The following is a 19,697-nucleotide window of genomic DNA, read 5'->3' as shown; positions in this document are numbered from 1 at the left end:
GAGTGTGTGCTGGCCTTGTGGCCCTGGTTGTCTGTCAGGGCCCCTGGGGAGCAGAGAGGCAGGGTTTCCTCAGAGCAGGAGGCTGTCATGGGAGATTGGTCAGGAGAAGATGGAGGATCGCTGTTTCACTGGGCATTTTACGGAGGCTTAGCTGCTAATATAATCACAGCAGAGAGTGTTTCCTGTGCACTGGTTAAGATCAGGTTTACGCCAACTAGGACGAAAAGCCAAAGCTAGCTCTCGTTTTAAAGGTGAAAAGATTTCATGGTAACCAATTTCTACTAATGACATCAGCACCATTCAGGAATTAAGTAATTAGTCATGTGGCTTGAGTTTTTTGTTCTTTTCTTTTTATTTGTGTAAACTGACAATTTAAGAATTGTGATTTTTTTTTTTTTTTTTTTTTTTTTTTTTTTATTCTACTAATTGATCCTTGAAAGCTGAGTGTGTTACAGTGAAGTGTAATCGCTGCAGAAAAATAAGAGCAAGGAGCAATGTGGTCCAACATGAAAAAGTATTTCCTGCAGCGTAGTGCTTTGATGTTACAGCTGTAGTCATAATTCTGCAGAATCAGCTCACACAGGACATTAATTTAAAGTAAAGACAAGTGGAAAACAGCAAACATTCAAAGTGTGCATAGCAAGACAGATGGTACTAGGGATGCAACTAATGATTATTTTCGTAGTTGACTAATCTGTTAATTATTTATTTGACTAGTCACGGTTATTTTTGTCACCCCCTAACCCTAATTAAACAATTTAACTAATTAAATATCTTTCAAGTGATTTACTGATCTCACAGCCTAACTAGCTAACGTTACCATTAAGTGAACAAGGTTTGCTATTCCGAATGAACACGAGTATCAACGCCGGGGGGAAACCAGGGAAGAAGACAGTGATTTATACTAACTTTAAAGATTTTTGCTTTGGAACGATATAAAATAAAAGCAAGTACTGAACACTAACAATGTAATGTCTATTTGGGTGGTGATAGCGCAATGGATAAGACTATGCCTTTGGTGTTAGAGACCCGGGTTCAGTCCCCCACTGTGAGACATCCACCAACGTGTCCCTGAGCAAGACACTTAACCCCTAGTTGCTCCAGAGGCGTGAGACCTCTGAAATGTACAGCAATTGTAAGTCGCTTTGGATAAAAGCGTCAAAAATGTAAATAATAAAGCAACAGTCCCCTTTCATACTACTTCTGTAGTTTATTTTTCCAAAGTGCTTCCAAGTTTTAGGCAATAAATTAGTGGAGAATGTTCTGTAGGATGTTCCTTGATGTACTTTAAACCATTTCTCATTACTAATAACTTTTTTAAAGCTGGGTCTCCGACATTGCCAGCGTTGTGTTGGACAGATTTGTGCTGCAGTGTTCATGAGAGTGAGAGAGAGAGAGAGAGAGACGAGCGAGAGGATGTGCCGCTCGAATGCCCTACGGCACTGATCTGCAATTAAATAAGTTTTTAATTGGCCTAGTAAAAAAACAAAAACGTAAATCAGAATGTGGCGGTCAGCGTTGATATTGTGGCGGGCTGCCACAAACAAATGAACGTATAGGAAACACTGCCTTCCCTCTGTCTCTGCAGCTCTGTTGTTGCTGCTGCTGTCGTCTGAGTAACAAGGACCAGGGTGCTCTGTGTGCGTGACTGGCCCCCGCTGGCACTTGTGGAGCTTCTCAACCCCGAAAACGTAGTTATGGCAGACAGTGGAAGCGACACTGCCCCCCGCAGTTCCTGTAGTGCATTGCCGTTAGAAATAAACAACCAGAAATGTTCTTAATAAGAAGATTGCTATATCTCCCTTTAACAGCCTCTCTGCAACGATGCGTCAACAATGGAATTAGTCGACGTCATCGATTACGTCGACTAATCGTTGCAGCCCTAGATGGTAGTCATGGCTGAATAAACAAACAAAATAAAGCACCCCCTCATTCCCCAATCACTGTGGTGTTTAGGACCACAAACGTAGTTGGACCTGTTGTGGAGACATAGAGCTAAAAAGAAGCTGAACGGTAGAACAGAAACAAAGAACAGTACAGAACAAAGAAACAAGGGGGAGGAAGAGCAGCAGAAGAGTGAGAAAAACTGGAGCAATTGGCAACAAGAGAAGGAGGTGGAGCGCGAAGACGAGGGAGAGGAGGAAGGGGAAAGAATTATACGAGCAGCGGTACAGAGGAGATTGTCATTTCAAGACTTCACATTGGCAACAGGATACGGCCGTCACGCCCCAGCAGCCTGCAGGTCACCTCAGCTGTCCACCTCATCGCTCTCTATATCTATTTTTCTACCTGACTGACTGTCTGTCTCATATGCAGACCTAAAGTTAATTGTAACGTTGTGGCAGAACAGGAGAAAGGTCTGGCTGCAGCAGAACAAAAAAAAAACACCTCAACATATCCAGAGAGAGTTGGCTTTCCTTCAGCAAATCACGACACAAGCTGAGTACAGAATCAGAGAAGAGGAGGGTTCCTCACTGGGACTCTATGTTCAGTAGCTGCCTACTGCTCCCACTACTTAGGATGGGTTAAATGCAGAGATTTAATTTCACTAGACACTGGACTGTGTATGAGTGTATGTGACGATAAACTTTGATTTGGTTTGAATCTTGGTTGTGACTTTGCAGCCGTGTGGGACACAGAGGGCATTTGGTCAAGTTGAAGCAAGAAAATAAGTACTTGATACTTACGTCCTGTCCTTGAACTCTACCCGTAAAGCTCCACTCATTCCCATTATTTTATAGTAAAAATTTAAATTCAAGTCAAGTGGGAAAAACAACTCAAACAACACTGACTCAGACCAGACAAAATCTAGAAAACCATGCAAAACAAAAGTCATATGAAGTCGAGCTTGAAGGCATTTAAGTGGAGTTAGGTTCAAATATTAAAAGATAAACTTTGAACCCTTTGTACTTCACAACAGAAACATTTTCGTGGACATGAATACGTAATTTCTGTATGGCGCAGAAGTCAAAGTCAGTTCACCTTCAGACCAAACTTTATTTTGGCATCATAGCTGTTTCATTCAGTCATGTTTAATATAGGAAGAATGTTTGGTGTGTTTGCAAACATTATTATTTTACATTTTTTATTTCTTCTGGAAACTGAACCTTTCACTGCCCACTGAAGCAGCTATCAGTGAAAAGGCCACAGGGACTGTCCAGCCAGGGCTGGAGTCAGCTGCCCCCTGGTGTCCCTGCATGTTACTGCAGGACTGAACCCTACCTGCCGGGGCTCCGCTGCTGTCTGATAGAGAATAAGGAGAAAGATCAGAGAGTTTGACTCTCTGCAGATGGACTCGAGATCAAACTTGCTATTAATCTGTGAACCTAAAAAATAAATGAAGTCCCCCTTTTATACACCTTGTTTAAGTATTTGACCTAAGTGCGATGCATTATACATCAAGAGGATAACCTAATATATGACTTATCTGCAGCCCCATAGGCACCATGTGTCTCTGTGTAATATAGGCATCTCAAAATCACTCATATCTTGATGTTCAGATTTTGTGTGTGTGTGTTTATCAGTTTGAATTGAAAAAAGAACAGTGGTTCAGGGTGTATTTCATAAAGCCAGCACTGATCAATAAATCATTTTTAAACATTGCTGATCGGAGACCACAGCGGTCTGTAGGGGGGACACAGATGTGTGTGTGTGTCCATGCAGCGAGTAGAGAGGGTATGAGTGGAGGTTTATGTGTGTATACCAGTGCAGTAGCTATATGGTCTATGCAGTATAGAGTAATGGAGCCTGTTTTAATGACACCTCGGTGACCATGTGTGGGGGGGGGGAGCTGAATACTGACGCACATACACTCTGTGTCTTTGTGCATTCTCCTCTCTTTGTCCCTCTCTCTCGCTGTCACAGCAGTGTTTGTACAGTGTGTTACTGTATGTTTCTGATGTGCCTGCATGTTGCGTGTTGGTGTTTGTGCCTTTGTGCACGTGCGGCTCCATACAGGAGCTGGTATGAGGCTGATCTGCCGCAGAGCTCAGCGTCATTGTTCCCATTTGCCACTTCTACTCTACTCTTCTCTCGTCTTTGTTCTTGTATTTTTTCCTTTTTGCTTGATCTCTTCTTCTCTGCTCTTTCCATTCTTCCCCTTCGTCATCTTTGCTTTTTCTGTTTGTCCCCTTTTTTCTGTTCTCCTCTCTTTTGTTTTCCCGTCCTTTGTTTTGTCCTCGTCTCTCCTTATTTTTTGCTTTGTTTTTTGTCCTCTTTTGGTTGTCCTGTTCTTTCTTTTCTCTTCTGTTTTGTCCTCATCACTTCTCTCTTAACCTTTGTCCTCATTTCCGTTGTTCATCGCTTCTTTGGTCCTTCTTGCTTTTCTTCTCTACGTCCTACTCTTTCTGTTCCTGTCTACTTATCTCTTCTCCCTTGTCTTCTCTTTCTATTCATCTGTCTTTTCTCCTCTCCTCTACCTTTCCTTTTCTTTGTCCTCCTCTTTTCTCTTCGTTGCGTACTCTTTGATGTTGTCCTCCCATCTCTTCTTTTCTGCTGTCCTCATCTTTTCTCTTTTGTCTTTTTTCCTCCTCCTCGTCTCCTTTTTCATTGTCTTTGCTCTTCTCTTCATTCTCCTTTTTCTCTTCTCCTGAATTTTGTCCTCTTCTTTTGTCCCGCCTTGTCTCTTCTTTTTTCTTCTCTTCTCTGCCTCTTCATCTTTGCGTTTACGTATATTCTCTCTATGGCCTTGTCTTCTTTTGTCCTCCCATCTCATCTTCTCCCTTTCCATAATTCCAGTTTGTCTTCTTCCCTCACTTCTGATTTGTCCTCTTTCTCTTCATCTGCCTTTAGTCCTCTTCCCTCCTTCTCTTCTTCTTTGTCCTCTTCTTTTCTTTCTTTTGTCCTTGTCTCTATTCTCTTCTTTGCTTTTGTCTTCCCCTCTCTTCTTCTCTGTTATTTCTCATCTGTTTTGTCCTCATCTTTTCTCTTTTGTCTTTTTTCCTCCTCCTCGTCTCCTTTTTCATTGTCTTTGCTCTTCTCTTCATTCTCCCTTTTCAATTCTCCTGTATTTTGTCCTCTTCTCTTATGTCCCGCCTTGTCTCTTCTTTTTTCTTCTCTTCTCTGCCTCTTCATCTTTGCGTTTACGTATATTCTCTCTATGGCCTTGTCTTCTTTTGTCCTCCCATCTCATCTTCTCCATGTCGCGCTCTTTCCATAATTCCAGTTTGTCTTCTTCCCTCACTTCTGATTTGTCCTCTTTCTCTTCATCTGCCTTTAGTCCTCTTCCCTCCTTCTCTTCTTCTTTGTCCTCTTCCTTTCTTTCTTTTGTCCTTGTCTCTATTCTCTTCTTTGCTTTTGTCTTCCCCTCTCTTCTTCTCTGTTATTTCTCTTCTGTCTTGTCCTCTTTTCTCCTCCCGTCCTTTTGTCCTCTTCTCCTTCCATCTTTTTCCCTCATCATCTTCTGTTTTGTCTCTCCTCCACTCTTGTGTCATCTTCTATTTTGTCCTCATGTCTGTTGTCTTCCTCTCTTTTCTCTTTGTTCTTTTCTGATCATCTCTTATTGTCCTCTCCTCTGGGTGAGATATTATCTCTGATGCGTTGTGACAGGGATGTTAATGGCAGCACTGTACTTTTAATGACCTATATCTCCGGAAATTCCTCTACTACTTCTCGTTTCTCTCTCTCACACACACACACACACCTAAAACCATCAGCGCAGCAGATACACCTGTACACACAGCAGATATGTGGTGTTGTTGTTTCCTCGACAATCGAGAAATAAGATCATTAGATGCGCATACGTGTTTATGCAACTGTGCGTTTGAGCATCAAATAACATTTAACTCGGTTTGACTGTCACTCTGCTGTGTGTGCTGTGATATGACACAAGTGTCAACAGCGAGCGTGTCAGAGAGCGAGGGAAGAGCTCAGCCGGGAAGTGAGGGTGAGAAAGAGTAAGTGAGCAGAAAACGGTAAGCGGGGATGGAAATGATAAGCGGAGAGAAAATGATGAATAAGAGGATGAAAGAGAGAAAGACAGAGGATAATGAGTTATATAGGAAATGAAGGAGGAATAGAGAAACCATGGGCAAGCCAGGACTGAAGAAAAACGAAAGATATAGAGAGAGAACAATGGGAAAAGACTATCAGTTGTACACTGGTGGAGATTATATGTGCAATGATACGAATAGTTTTTCTTTACGTCATTACTACTGTTCTCACTCATTAAGTATATAATAAAACAGACATTTCATATGAAAAGCTATCCATCTAGATTGAAACAATTAGTTGATTAATTAGTCACAGAATATTAATTTGAAACTATTTTGATAATGGATGTAATTCTTTTTTTTTTTTTGGCTAAACATGACAAATATATGTGCAGGTTCTACTTTTCCTTGTCTCATATGATACTAACCTGTAAATTGGGTTTTGGACCATTGGTCAGACAAAACAAGGATACATTGTGATGAGCATTGTTTTCTGACACCACACAATTGTCAGATTAATCAATGATGAAAAACATGTTTTGTTGCAGCCTTACTTCCAGCAGCTCGAGGGGCCTTCCCCCCCCTTTCATGTAAAATATTTGTAGAAAGTGTGCAAACAGGTGAACATTAACAGGTGCTTAACAGCATTACATAGAATGGTAAATGAAAACTGTATTTTTTGTTGAAAAGAGAAACTCCAGCAGCAGCAGGGTCAGTATGACATGGCTATTGTTGTACTGAAACAGTATTGTGGAAAATACTGTGCAGAATTTACCTTGTGAGCCATTACAGTACAGCTAACTCCACTATCTTCCTTTCTTTATTGATTCATAGTTTGTTCATTCATTATTTGAAATCCAACTTTTACATAAAACATTTATTGTATTTCTGCATGTACAGGACGCAAAAACATTTCTCAAGGAATCCCCCTACGCTGTTCTTGTCTGTGCAGCACTTTTTTGTTATATTTGTTGAAATTCTCTTTACATCCCGACAGCAATCAATAAATCAAATTCCCAAAGTCCCAACTCGTCACATATAAAAAAACTGCCAAGCAATCCTTTTATAACAGCTGCGTATGGTTCTTTTTTTGTCAGGTTGTGTAAATCACATAAGAAAGTGTAGTGATGATGAGGTATTGTCAAATATGTAAGTGGAAAGTTTAGGATTGATCGGAGTTCACAAGGTTTGACTTATTCTGACGTTTTCACAACTCGAGCCACTTCAAAGCCAGGTGCAGTGTGTATTTGATGTATATGTACTTTACAAGTTGAAAATACAACCTCTTAAGCTCCATGTGTTCATACCTCCATCACTTCATATCCACCTTCTCTGTCCTCCACCATCACAATACATCCTGCATTAGCTGAGCAGTTTGCATTGTAATCCTTAATTGGAAAATCCTCTCTTTCTCCTCTCGTCTTCTTTTCTCTTGTCTAATTGATTCCCAATAGTGGAAGGTATACCAGCTGCTGCAGCTAGCGGGCTGTAATCAAATCCTACATGTTGCTTAACCATTTTTCTTCCACTCCAGCTGATTAGCAGTTGTCAGGCTACACATGCACAATATTTTACGTTTTGGTAGATACCTGATTATTTTCATAGTAAACATACATCTCTGGAAAACTGTTTGGATGCCAGTTTTCAGAGAATGAAGGACAAGTGGCAGATATGTGTGTGCGTGTGTATATGTGACATGCCATTAGCTTGTGGCATGGGAAGTTTTGACCTGAACATGAACTCAAAAATGACATTTACAAGGCATTTACCCTGCTGTGTGTGTGTGTGTGTGTGCATGTGTGCTGGTTTTTCAGGCAGCAGTACACACTCCCTACAGGGCACACACACACACACATAGTTACACAAAGTCTGGTTTATCTGTTTAGATGGATGGATTGCAGAAATTGCTAAGTAAAGGCTCTTGTATACGTGTTTCATTCGTTCTTTTAATATTCATTTGGGAATCCAAATTCGTCCACAGACGGAACACAAATCGGACACAATATATGTTGAAATCAAATTTGGTCCGTGGCCCATTTTTTTTCATTTCCTATTATTCACTTGAGCTAAAATTGAAGTGCAAGAAACAAGAAGTTTTTTAGTTTGTTGTGTTGGATTTGTAGAATGAATAACAACATAATGAATCTTTTTTCATTTTCTGATTTTGGATTCCCAATTGAATATGAAAAGAATGAATGATGCACGGATTCTCTTCAGTGTGGCCTTTTAACAGCTTTTATTTTCTTGCTTGTGTTTTTTTACTACATACTACATGAGCAGCAACAAAACAAGGCATATTCTATGTATATTTCACATAATGATCTGTCAACCTGTCAATTTTTAAAGCCATAGTGTGATTTTGTTTTGTGCAGAAACTACTTTATTGAGCACCTAAAAGAGTAGTTTTCTTTCCCACACACACACATACACACACAGATTTTTTTTCCTAATGTGTATATGATACGCAAAGAAATTCAAAGTTAATGAATTGGAGTTTATTTTACATCATTAATAAATAAATAGTTGGGGAGCCATGTTTTTATTTTAATTTACTTAAGATAATAAGGTCTCTCTCTCTCTCTGTCCCCCTCAGGTGTGGAGGCGGAGCCTCTGTCTGAAACAGCCCCTGTGGTTGTTCTGAAGCTCATCGAGGCCATCGAGAAACACGGTGAGAGAATACGAACATTAACACATGTGTAGCGAGCACATTCATTAAAGGAACAACATTAAACAGCCACTTGTGAAAAAGCATTGCTAATATTAACCTGGTTAACATGTACATAAACAGCAAAGTTTAAACAACAATTTATAGTTGTAGGACATACTACCTTAGGAGAAAAGCAGGTTAGATGTTTTCCACTGCTACCAGTCTTTATGCTAAGCTAAGCTAAGCTAACAACTTCCTGCCTCTGACCCCGTATGTAACGCACAGGTCTGAGATTGATATCCATCTTCTCATTTCACAGTTGGTAAGGGTTAAACATTATTTAAACAGCTTATTTAAAGGGAAATCAGCTTCCTCCCACACAGAAAAAATAAATAAATGTGTCATATTTCTTTCCTCTAAGGGCCGCAGGTGATGCATTTTATCAGCGGGACTGTATAAAAATGTAATTTAACTCAGCATCAATAATAGCAATAGTGATAGCAGACTTTACATCATGTATAAAGTATAATATATGTCAGTCAGTAGTAGCCTAAAGGAGAAACATTTTTTTTCAGGTTTTCACACACCATAACATTTTCTCATGCCGACTTCCTCTCTCTTCTTCTAATTTTGTTTTTACTGCAGGTTTGAACAGCGAGTCTCTGTATCAAGCTCCTCCAGTAGCCTCCAGTGGACCTGCAGAGCTGCAACAGGCTCTAGATTCAGGTACATACACTCCAAAATTCAATCAAATGTGATGATTTGCTGCATTTCTTTTCTCAAATCAAGATTTCGCTCATGGCTGTGGAAACTTGTGATGGGCTCAGTAAGTCCCTCTGAGCATCACTCGACACAGTTAACTGCTTTTTTTCTGGTTTCTCACACGGAGTCACGTTGAAGTCCTGTCACATTATTTGTAATACACAATCTGCTAGTTATCGTGCTGCTAGCCGTTGCTTGTTTTCACATATATCCAATCCAATAGGTTGCCCGAAGTGCTGTACATTGACAAGAATCAATAAATAAAAACCGGAAGGCTGGGGGGGCCAGTCTGACATGAAGAGGCAGTTCATAGGAGACTGGTTCGCGGACCTTATTGACCTTGCATGAGGAGCATGCGGCTTCGTTAGATCAGTGATATAGGCTGGAGCTAGTCCATGAAGGGCTTTAAAAAAAACACAATAGAATCTTAAAATCAATCCTACAGTTAACTGGGAGCCAGTGTAGGGAGGCAAGAACTGGGGTGATGTGATCTCGATTACAAGATCCAGTAAGGAGACGAGCGGCAGCATTTTGAACCAGTTGGAGACAAGAGAGGGAAGCCTGGCTGACACCTACAGACATGGTTAGAGGCACAATTAACGTCTTGTCATTTACATACAAATATAACTTATTTGACATCTTACAATGTTGATCAGATCCGACTGTAAATAAATGTACACATCTCACACCCAGAATACATGTACATGATGAGCATGAATTAGTCGTAAATTAGAAGTAGGGCAGGTCAAGGAAAGGGTTGAATGGAAAAGCCTTCCAGTAGGAGACAAAAGACAGAGCAGGTGGTGCAAATGAGAGAAAAAAAAGACCCTTTCAGACATGCACTTTGTTACATACAGTAAAAGTGTTTTACACGTTGGTTATGTCTGAATAAGCGCCCAAGTCACATTTATGAAAAGGTTGTGATAGTATTCTTACGAGGTTGGAGTAACAGTTCTATAATCATAAGTTCTTGTGCACAAAGAAAATAAAAATTGACAATTGATGCATACAGTGTGAAGATAAAAGTCACAGGTTCTTGTTGTTGCATAAAAGGCAGATTAAAACGTGAGTTAAGACAATATACAAGATTAATAAAAATGCCGTGTCTGACAAGCTTAACATTGATCTGTGGCAACTGCTGACAGTATCAGTATCCAGCCTGCGTTTTACATACAGCTGGTTAGAGGCACAATTAACGTCTTGTCACTTTTAACTGTGCTTGGATGCCATCGGGCCTCATAACATAGGCAGAATTCTATAATTGATCTAATGAATAAAAAATTTGATGAGAAAATGCATCGGGGGCATCCACCAATCACATGCAGGATGAGTGTCCCTCCCCCTCACCACGGTCATTTATTAACCCACACAGATTCATTCAGTCATTCAGTGGCAAAATAGGTTTCAAAATCCATCACTGACGCAGCCTCGGGGAGAACACTGTTCTTTCTTCATTTAAATAATATACCGCAATATATGACCTCTCCTTCTTATGTACCAGGTGCAGAATATTATGCAGTTATTGTGGCTCTGTCCTGTCATGTTTGATTAGAGACATAATGAACATTTCCACGTGAGATGAACAAACAAAACAAACAAAACCAGCAATGTTACAGATTCCAAGTCTGAAAAGTGTGAAACTTAAAGTAAGAAAAACGGGACTAATGTGACTAATTGGGACAACAAATTTTGGAAGTGGTCCAGTATTGAGTGAGTCGGCAGCAGCAAGACAGGGCTGCAACTAAGTCCTTGTGGGCAATTGTGCCCTGTCAGAATACGTCCTCTGAAGTGCATGTTTGTTTCATTTTACCTTTCTGATCTACTGATGCCTCGATTAGTTAGTTTGTGTTATTGTGTGACTTTGGTGTTTTTAGCCCATTAAAACACCAAAGTCACACAATAACACAAACTTACTAACCGACCGAGGCGGCGGTACACCAGCAACTTCTGTGTTCTGCATGGTAAAATGTTTTTATCAGTGGAGTCTGGTGGCGTTGACGAGAGTGATATTGTGATCTTACTCAAAGGTCTCGCTATGTAGGGATCCTTTCAACAATGTTGTCAGACACTTCATAATAACGATCTGAGCCTGTCAGTGGCAAAAACAAGCACTTTAGGGGATGTACTGACCGGGTACAACTGCCTGCAATGATTGCGGTACATATCTTTAAAGATGTGTAGTGGTGTGAAATATTTAAATTGTCTGCTGGCCCACAGCTACACCAACATATGTTGTGTTTTTTTTTTATACTTGCATTTAAAGGCAGCAACACTTACTCGTGCTGTGAGTCTTTGCACAGTAACATACTGTAGAAGCAACAAGTGGATCCTCACCAACAGCTCCCAAATCTGATCTCCTGCTCTCCTCTTTGTAATCAAACATAATCTAACTGCTGATACTGAACTGTGCTGTACAGGCTGAATGGAGATGAACTTAATCAAACAAAAAAGTTGGGTAAGTTTGAGTTGCTGAAGTTCAGGTTTGGCACCACCAGGGAGTGCTCTGACTCCGTACTTTATTTTGGGAGCTAGTTGGGGAACTCACAAAATCAGTCTCTTGACTCTACTCTGAGGAGGAGAGAAAAGAGGGAGGGAGGGAGGGAGGGAGGGAGGAAGGACAAAAACATGTATTATCACTTACGGTTTGATGCTAGTGATTAGAAAAAGGTTATACAGTGCAGATATTAAAGTGTCCTTACCTGTATGGTGTGACATTTACATGAAATATGATAGTTTGCTGTGTCATGGTGACTCATCTGCACATTAGGAATCAAGTAATGTTATTTGTGCTGGTGCTTTTCCTGCTGTGACAAATCTGTTGTCTGCATTTTTATTCTTGAATGCTGGTGGAGTCCATGACCACTTGAAAGATTAATCTATAGTTTTTGACTTTGAAGTTACTATTCTGTTTTTCAGGTAATTCATGAACAAATTAAGGCCACTTTCACACTTGTAGTTCAGTTCACTTGGTTTCTGACCAAGGAAAGATAAATATAGGCGTACGCACGAGCTGTTTTCTTACAGGTACGGTGTCCTGAGAATCAAGTCGGGACATTGTACGGAGTTGCCCTTTCACATGTGTAGCACACAACAGGACATTGTCTGTGTCAAATGCATTCTCACCTACTGGAAATTCTGTTTGATGTAGGCCTGGGTAGAGCGTGCAGGAGGCGCAAAAGCGCGCTGCAGAAGTGTTGTTTTACAGCACACTGAAGATAGCGGACGAAGCTAAAGACTCATTTGTAATGATGATGTGTTGAAAGAATGCTGCATATATTTGCACTAGGGTACTGGCTGGTGAAGGTCCATTTAATGTCCAGTTCAACTGATATGGGCACGTGTTCTCACATACATCTCGTCCAGGTAATTTCTGGAGAAGTTCAGGGTTGCAGTCCTTGTGTGAAAGACTCTATGCTGTCATACAGACGGACTCATTAATTGGGCAGTTTCGTTGGTGTGGTGGTCTTCTTCATTAATGTTGAATGGACCCCAAGGGGGAATCAAATTCTGACAGTAAGTCATGCAGCCTTGTACAGAAATTGTTTGTTCATTTATCCTAACATGTGATTTAGCACAATTACAGTACATCTTATACAGATTGCTTGAGAGAGAACTCCCTCATTTCCAGTGGATTTAATTGTAGGTTAGTTTTTGAATTAATGCAAAAAATATATCCAAATCTTAAAATCTGTGGTTGATTGTTTGCTTTTACACAACTAACGAACCATTGGGAAGCAGACTGAGGCCATCCGTTTCAGTTATTCTTGTTCACGCTGGGTATATGGTTAAATTTTAAGCTTTCACACCAGCCTAAATGAACCAAACAGTTTGCTTCTGAGAGCACCTGAGGAATAGATGGATCTTGGTCCCATGTTTGCAACTTTGCAATAATAGTATGAAGAATATCCTATACCAGCATACCACTTACAAACTACCACAAGCAGTGTGTCCTTGGTGAGGGCCCTGACAGAAATACATTTGCTTCCCATAGTTCTTTATAAATATTGATGATCCAGATCACCTTAAAGGGCATTTCTTTGGATCTAAAGTTATTTCAACAAACTTAGCCCCAGGTTTGTAACAGAGGTAAAAGACCAGGGGTCTCATTTATAAAACTGTGCGTAGAATCCTCACTAAAAGTGTATGTGCGCCCAAAAGCCAAAAATGGCGTACGGCCAAAAATATTCAGACTTATAAAACCGTGTGTACGCACACTTCTAACTAATGTTCCTTTTATAAATCACAATCAACTTGAAATGTGATGCATGTGAGGGAGCTCCATGTCCGACCCTTTAAGCGTCCATAGTTACCTCTAAATGGCCAGTGAAACAATTCATTAATATTAATTCCTCCTGACTGCGCGAAGAAAAGGAGGCAAATTCTGACAGAAAAGCTACAAAATTAAATTTAACTCAGTGTGACACTGACGTTCCTTTTGGTGAAGCTGAAGTTGTTTGGTGAGTAAAAAAACGCACTTTCACGCAACGCATGTGCACCGGAGGAAAGGGGGCCCCGGAGCACCGCCCCCTTATAACCGATCTGCAGGAAGGCAGCATCCCTCTTGATTAGTGACGTCACTGGGCGGAGGAGAACAAATGCATGCAAGACGGGATAACCCAGCTAATAATTTGGATTCCCCTGTTAGAAAAGAGTAAACCAAATGCATTCCACCTGTGTTGAAGCGTTTGTTTAGGCTACACAAACAGTCTACTCACTTAACGAGGATGCCAATGAGTTTAAAGAAATATGACTTGTTTTAAATGACAAAAAGATTTACTTGATAAAATAGTGTTGTATTTTCCTTAAGGTGATTTAACAAGCAGCGCATCACATCCACACACTGGCACACAGCGTCTGGCTCAATAAGGCAACGAACATCTGATAATAAAAGGCTACATGAAACTGTGCTCTATTTGCTTGACTGACGCATTGAAAACGGCATCAATTTAAATGTAATTTGTCCTCCTGTTCACCTTATTTATGAGAATAAATTGCACTGCATGCAAGTAGCCTATTAATTAATATGATTCCTGATTAAACTTTACAACATATTTTAGCCGTTCTTTTGCAGAAACGGATATCTCAATTTGTGTTTATGATCCTAAATCTGGATCTTTTTGTGTGCACTGCAAATGATCTTAAATTATGTTGGGGGTTGCACACTTCAGGGAAAATCAATCAAACGGGTGTTTGTTTATTCAGGAAGGCTTTAAGCCTATAATACTCAGAGGTAATATTTTGATTTATCTTCCACAACAGTAGGCCTGTTCATTTCAAACCGTTTCATCCTTCTGCCGTGTGAGTTGCCGTTTCTCTTTTCTCCTCTTTATGTGTGTACGCATGAGTTTATTTACAAGACCGCACATTCTCCCCTCAAGTTTCTTTTTTATAGATCACAACCTTTGCTTGGGAAGTGGCGTACGCACATTTCCAGACCAGTTTTGTATGTATGCAACGTTTATATATAAGACCCCTGGTTTCGATTGGAAGAATTCAACAGGATTTATCGAGCCATCAGCAGTCATTCTGTTGTAGCTGTTCATAATAAGATTCCTTAGTTATATAAAAAAGTAAATAGAAGTGAGTATGATACATGAAACCCTGAGTTAAATCTGCAGATAATCAGCCTGCTGGCAGCTATTAGAGGTAGCATGCCAAGAATTATTAATAATTATCTAAATTCCTTAAAGGCTGTAAGTAAACTGTAAGATTTATTCTGTCATTTGGAGTGCAAGAGCTTTATCTGGGAAAATACCACGAACCTATGGGATGTCTTCTGCTGTTTAAATAATGGGAAGAGGCAGCTGGCTTTTTATTAAAAATATTTTCTGGTGCAGCTTTTAAACTTCTGACTCATAAAGTGGTGTTTTCCCAGTAATGTTTTGAACAATGGAAATCAGAACCAGGTTGTGTTAAATGGGGAATTCCCCTTTAAATGTTTCATCCAGAAGTCTATCTCTATTTTGATTTAAGAAGTCAGAATGATAACACCCAAAATGGCAATAAAATGCTTAATCCCATAATATTCAATTTTGTGCAGAAAAAGGAAACAACTCTGCAAATCCAACACAGTATATTGAACATTTAGAATAGATTTAGTGTAGAAAACAACATCCACATAACCGACACACACACCTAGCTTCCTTGGGCAGTGGTGGGAGGTCAGCATGGGGGCAAAGATATGCACATACTGAAAGTAAGTGACTGAAAGGAGCTGACATGTGGGCACTTTCGCAATTTAGCATGCAGGCTTGACACGCACACCCACATATATGTTGAGACAGAAAGGGGTCTGCTGGAGAGAAATCCTACGCACGTTATGGTATAAAATTCAGAGAAATTCAGCCACTGACATCCCACAGTCACGACGGCTTTATGTGCAGTAAGTGCTCTAATAGACACCGACAGATCCTATGGAATATATATGGAAATCCGTAGCTTGTGTACAGATTTGTGCTGACATGAGGCTGTGAAGTTACGTGAACACAAACAAAGGAAAAGTTTGGTTTGAACGGTCTGAAGACTCTGTGATGTGTGAGGAAGGACAGTGGGAGGGCAAAGAGGAAGAAAGGCATGTCTCTCTTTCTATGCCTCGTAGTTTCATATAGAAATCTCTCTTTCAGTCTCTTCTCATTGTCAAAGTTGTCTGTTTGAGTTGTGCAGGCAGATGAGATGAAGGTAAAGAGGAAAAATACATAGAAATGTCAAGTCTCTCTTTATCTTGCTCTAAATGCAGTCAAACTGGTTACTTCAAGCTGAAAAGTAGAAAAGGACCCTTTGAACCTGTAGAAGTTTTTGCTTAGTTTATCATGATGAACATTATAATCCTCAGACAGAATTCATGGCAGAGCCGTTTATTACATTGCAATATATTGTACATGCGTACCTAATAAAGTGGCCGCTGAAGTGTAAACCATGTTTAGACTTAGTTCTGTCAAAACATGTTCAAAAAGAAAAAGTGAAGGATTCCATTTATTTCCACATTTAATGTTACCACGGAGTCAGTCTTTTAGGTATGCGCCACTTTTCTTTACACTAGTGAATTTGCATGAGGAAAACTGACACATTCGCTATAAGCAGATCCCTTCTGTAAGCATGGTTGTGCAGACACATAAAAATCGTCTAAATTCGATTTTGAGGCATGATCTTAACTCATAAGGATCTGTTTTTCTTTGATTTCTAAGCCAATTTATTAACAAACAGCATATTGCAATCTCTGGAAAGAGTGAGCAGATTATTGATTCAACCAGTGTGTGTATGATGTCTGTGTGTTTTGATTTGAGTGAGTTATGACTCACTAGGGTTAATAAATATGATTCTGGGGCTTCATGTAACTCTGATTTTAGTTGTATTACGTCTGTTTATCAGTAACTATGAACAAGAAGCATCAAAGAGAGGTAGACATGTAGATCAACTTTTGAGTGTAGACTAAACTGTGCTTTGAGTGTGTAGAAATATTTCAGTTAAAATAGATTTTAATAATGCTGTTATACCTTACGGGGAACGGGGTGATGAGTTACGTTTTTGCAGATGCATTCTACAATAATTGAAGGATTTAGTTGTGTTTTAGTTCCTTTACAACTTGTTTTCATAGTTTTTCAGTTGACTTCATTGCTGCAATCTAAGTGACATTAGAGGGGTTAAAAGTGCATGTACCTCCAACAACAGAGGTCAGAGTTTAACCAGGAGGTCCACACGGGTGGACCGATCCTTTCAGCATCATTGTCAGGAATAAAGACCTAAAAAAAAAAAAAAATAAGAATGGTTCCTTAACATGTAGAATGAAGTGAGATACTTCATGTAATGGTCTGTATCAGTGTTTTGCAGAACTGGTTTGGTATGTTTCATGGAACATTACAGAACACAGTCACTGTGCAGGAGGAGTACCAGGGCTGCTGCAGTGTGCCTCTCTTTGTTGTGTGTTTTGCTGTATGAGTTATGGACTAATGTTATGTAACAGGGAGTTGTTGCATTGTACAGGCACTCTCGAGTTATTCCGCAGCCTCAGATCCCACCGGATTTATCTGCGTGTGTGTGTGTGTGTGTGTGTGTGTGTGTGTGTGTTTTATTTGTCTATATATTTATGTTGCTCCATATGTACAGTATTTTTTCATATCAAAGTGAGAGTGTTTGTGTGTGTGTGTGTGTGTGTGTGTGTGAGAGTGAGAGTCACACAGGCTAGGAAAGCTTTCTAAAGCATTACCTCATCTAGTTGACCTCCGATTGGTACACGGCATGGACGTTGCCATGGTGATAGCTAGCCTTTTTTAGCCGGTTGGTTCTGCCGTGCCCACACATCGCTCTGTGCGTTGGCCCAGTAACTCTGGGTGTGTGGGATTGCACTTCTATCTTTGTGAGGACCAGATTGAGTTTTGGACCTGAAGGTGATGATATTTGTGTAAAGTGAAAACATGTTGAATGTATTAAAAATAATTGAAAATATGGGACATTTTGGAAAGTGTGAATCTTTACGGAATGTGCAGACAGTTGGGGAGAGTGGACATTTTGCCAGATTGAGGACATTTTGGAAAATTTAGAACATTTAGTATTGGCATTTTTAAACACAGGACATTTTTGGAAAGCGAGGACATATGTAGAAAAGGAAATCATTTTTGGACTGTGAGGGAATTTTAGGAGAGTGGGGATATTTAGGAAACGGTTTGAAAAGCAGACACATTTTGGAAAATAGCAACATTTTTAGGAAGTGAGGACATTCATCAACATTTGGGATATTTTGTGCCAGTAACAACAAGCAACATTTGTTTGGAAAATGCGACATCTTTGAAAAGTGAGGGCATTTTCTGGAAATGAAGGTTTTTTGGAGAGTAATGTGCATTTATTTGGACAGTGAGGACTTTTTTTGCCCAGTCTCACTTTTTCAAAGAGCTGTTTGACAGTTAAGACGTGGTTTTTGGATTAAGGTTAGGATCAGGTTTAGGTTTGAAGGATTATTGGTTTAGCGAATACATTATGTCAGGTATATATATATAAGTGAACACATGAACATTTCCATCACTCGCCGGGTCTTGTGTATCTGTGTGTACCCTTTGACCTAATTAGAATTTGTATGATGATTACATGGATGTACTAACAAGCACACACAGAAACAAACACTGTGCCAAATGGTCAGGCAACAGAGTGGGCAGTCTCTGTTTTGGAAACGATGACTCATGTTAGCTCAGACTGTAGCAGAATATACTTTGCCCTCAATACAAACTGGACACTCTGACATACGTAATACACACACATACTGTATATACATATATTTGTTTTATATATACATGCAAACACTTGTATATTCAAACATATCGGGACATACTGCAGCTCTGTCCGCTAATCCACACACATAAACAATCAATAATCATTATATGTGTATAATAATTTTTCAAACTTTAACAGACGTAATGAGAATCCTCCTCCTCCTCTCACCTCTTTCTCATCTCTCTCCTCTCCCTCCACCTCTTGGTTTAGATAGATGGAGACATACTTTTCTTCCCGTCCTCCCATCCGATCCGTTAACTGCTCACCGCTAACAACCAATCAACCAATCTGCAGCCCTGGAACCATTAAAACATCTTTTATTTCGCTGCACCTCCTTTAGGTACTCTTCAATCTCCCCCTCTCTCTTCCTTTCTCATCTTCTCTCCCTTTTTTTATTCACTCATTCATCACAGTCCCTTTTCTTCCCCTCCCTGCCTCGGTGACAGGAGCCGCTGAGTTCAGCAAAACACAAATTAAAAGAGCTCCTCTGCTCCATCTCTCCATCCTTTTCCTCCGTCTCCATCCCTCCACGTCCGTCCTTCCTCTCGTCTGTCGGTCTCGGCCCCGCTATTGGTCGGAGGTGATGTCATCATCTTCCTCTGGCGCCTGTCAATAACCTATCAGAAGCCAGTGTTTTTACAGTCAGCTGGGGAATGAAGAAGTGCAAACATACACACACACACACACTAACACACTGATGCACAATGGACGTGAGGTGGAAACATAAAAGATTCTGTCTGCAGAGGTATGTCAGTGTATCTTAATAGCCTGTAGAGTTGAACTGGAGCTGCAGCTCTTTCCTAGGGATGTACCCATCTGACTTTTTCAGTTCCAATACCACTACCTGGGCTTTAGGTATCGGCCGATGCTGAGTGCCGATCCAATACCAGTGTAAAATGAATTCCTCACTGCAAGGAAGACACTGGGAATCGGGTTCTTTGGCATGAAGCTTCTGGAAGTCCTCGATTAATTTGGCTGTGTAATATTTTGCACCTCTCAAAACATGGGCTTTGCAGATATTGCAAGTAGCTGCAGAACTTGTTGGTGTAGTAAGCCTTCAAACTGCTGACCCTTTGTTTTTCAGCTCCCTCCATACA

The 19,697-nt window shown here is 40.2% G+C and overlaps 1 protein-coding gene across 4 annotated transcripts in view; it reads left to right on the top strand.

Moving 5' to 3' along the window:
- pik3r3b (phosphoinositide-3-kinase, regulatory subunit 3b (gamma)) overlaps positions 1–19,697 on the top strand; it is a 219,290-nt gene that overhangs the window by 60,354 nt on the left and 139,239 nt on the right. For all 4 annotated transcript variants that reach the window (XM_038715008.1, XM_038715007.1, XM_038715006.1 and 1 more), the window contains 2 exons: positions 8,524–8,598; positions 9,223–9,303. In XM_038715008.1, coding sequence (XP_038570936.1) covers positions 8,524–8,598; positions 9,223–9,303 — 156 coding nt within the window. The remainder of the gene's footprint in view (positions 1–8,523; positions 8,599–9,222; positions 9,304–19,697) is intronic.

The sequence above is a fragment of the Micropterus salmoides genome, unplaced genomic scaffold (assembly GCF_014851395.1).
Source record: "Micropterus salmoides isolate LMB-PRFRI ecotype aquatic unplaced genomic scaffold, ASM1485139v1 Ms_hic_scaffold_13, whole genome shotgun sequence".
NCBI lineage: Eukaryota > Metazoa > Chordata > Actinopteri > Centrarchiformes > Centrarchidae > Micropterus > Micropterus salmoides.
This window is presented reverse-complemented; position numbering and strand designations above follow the sequence as displayed.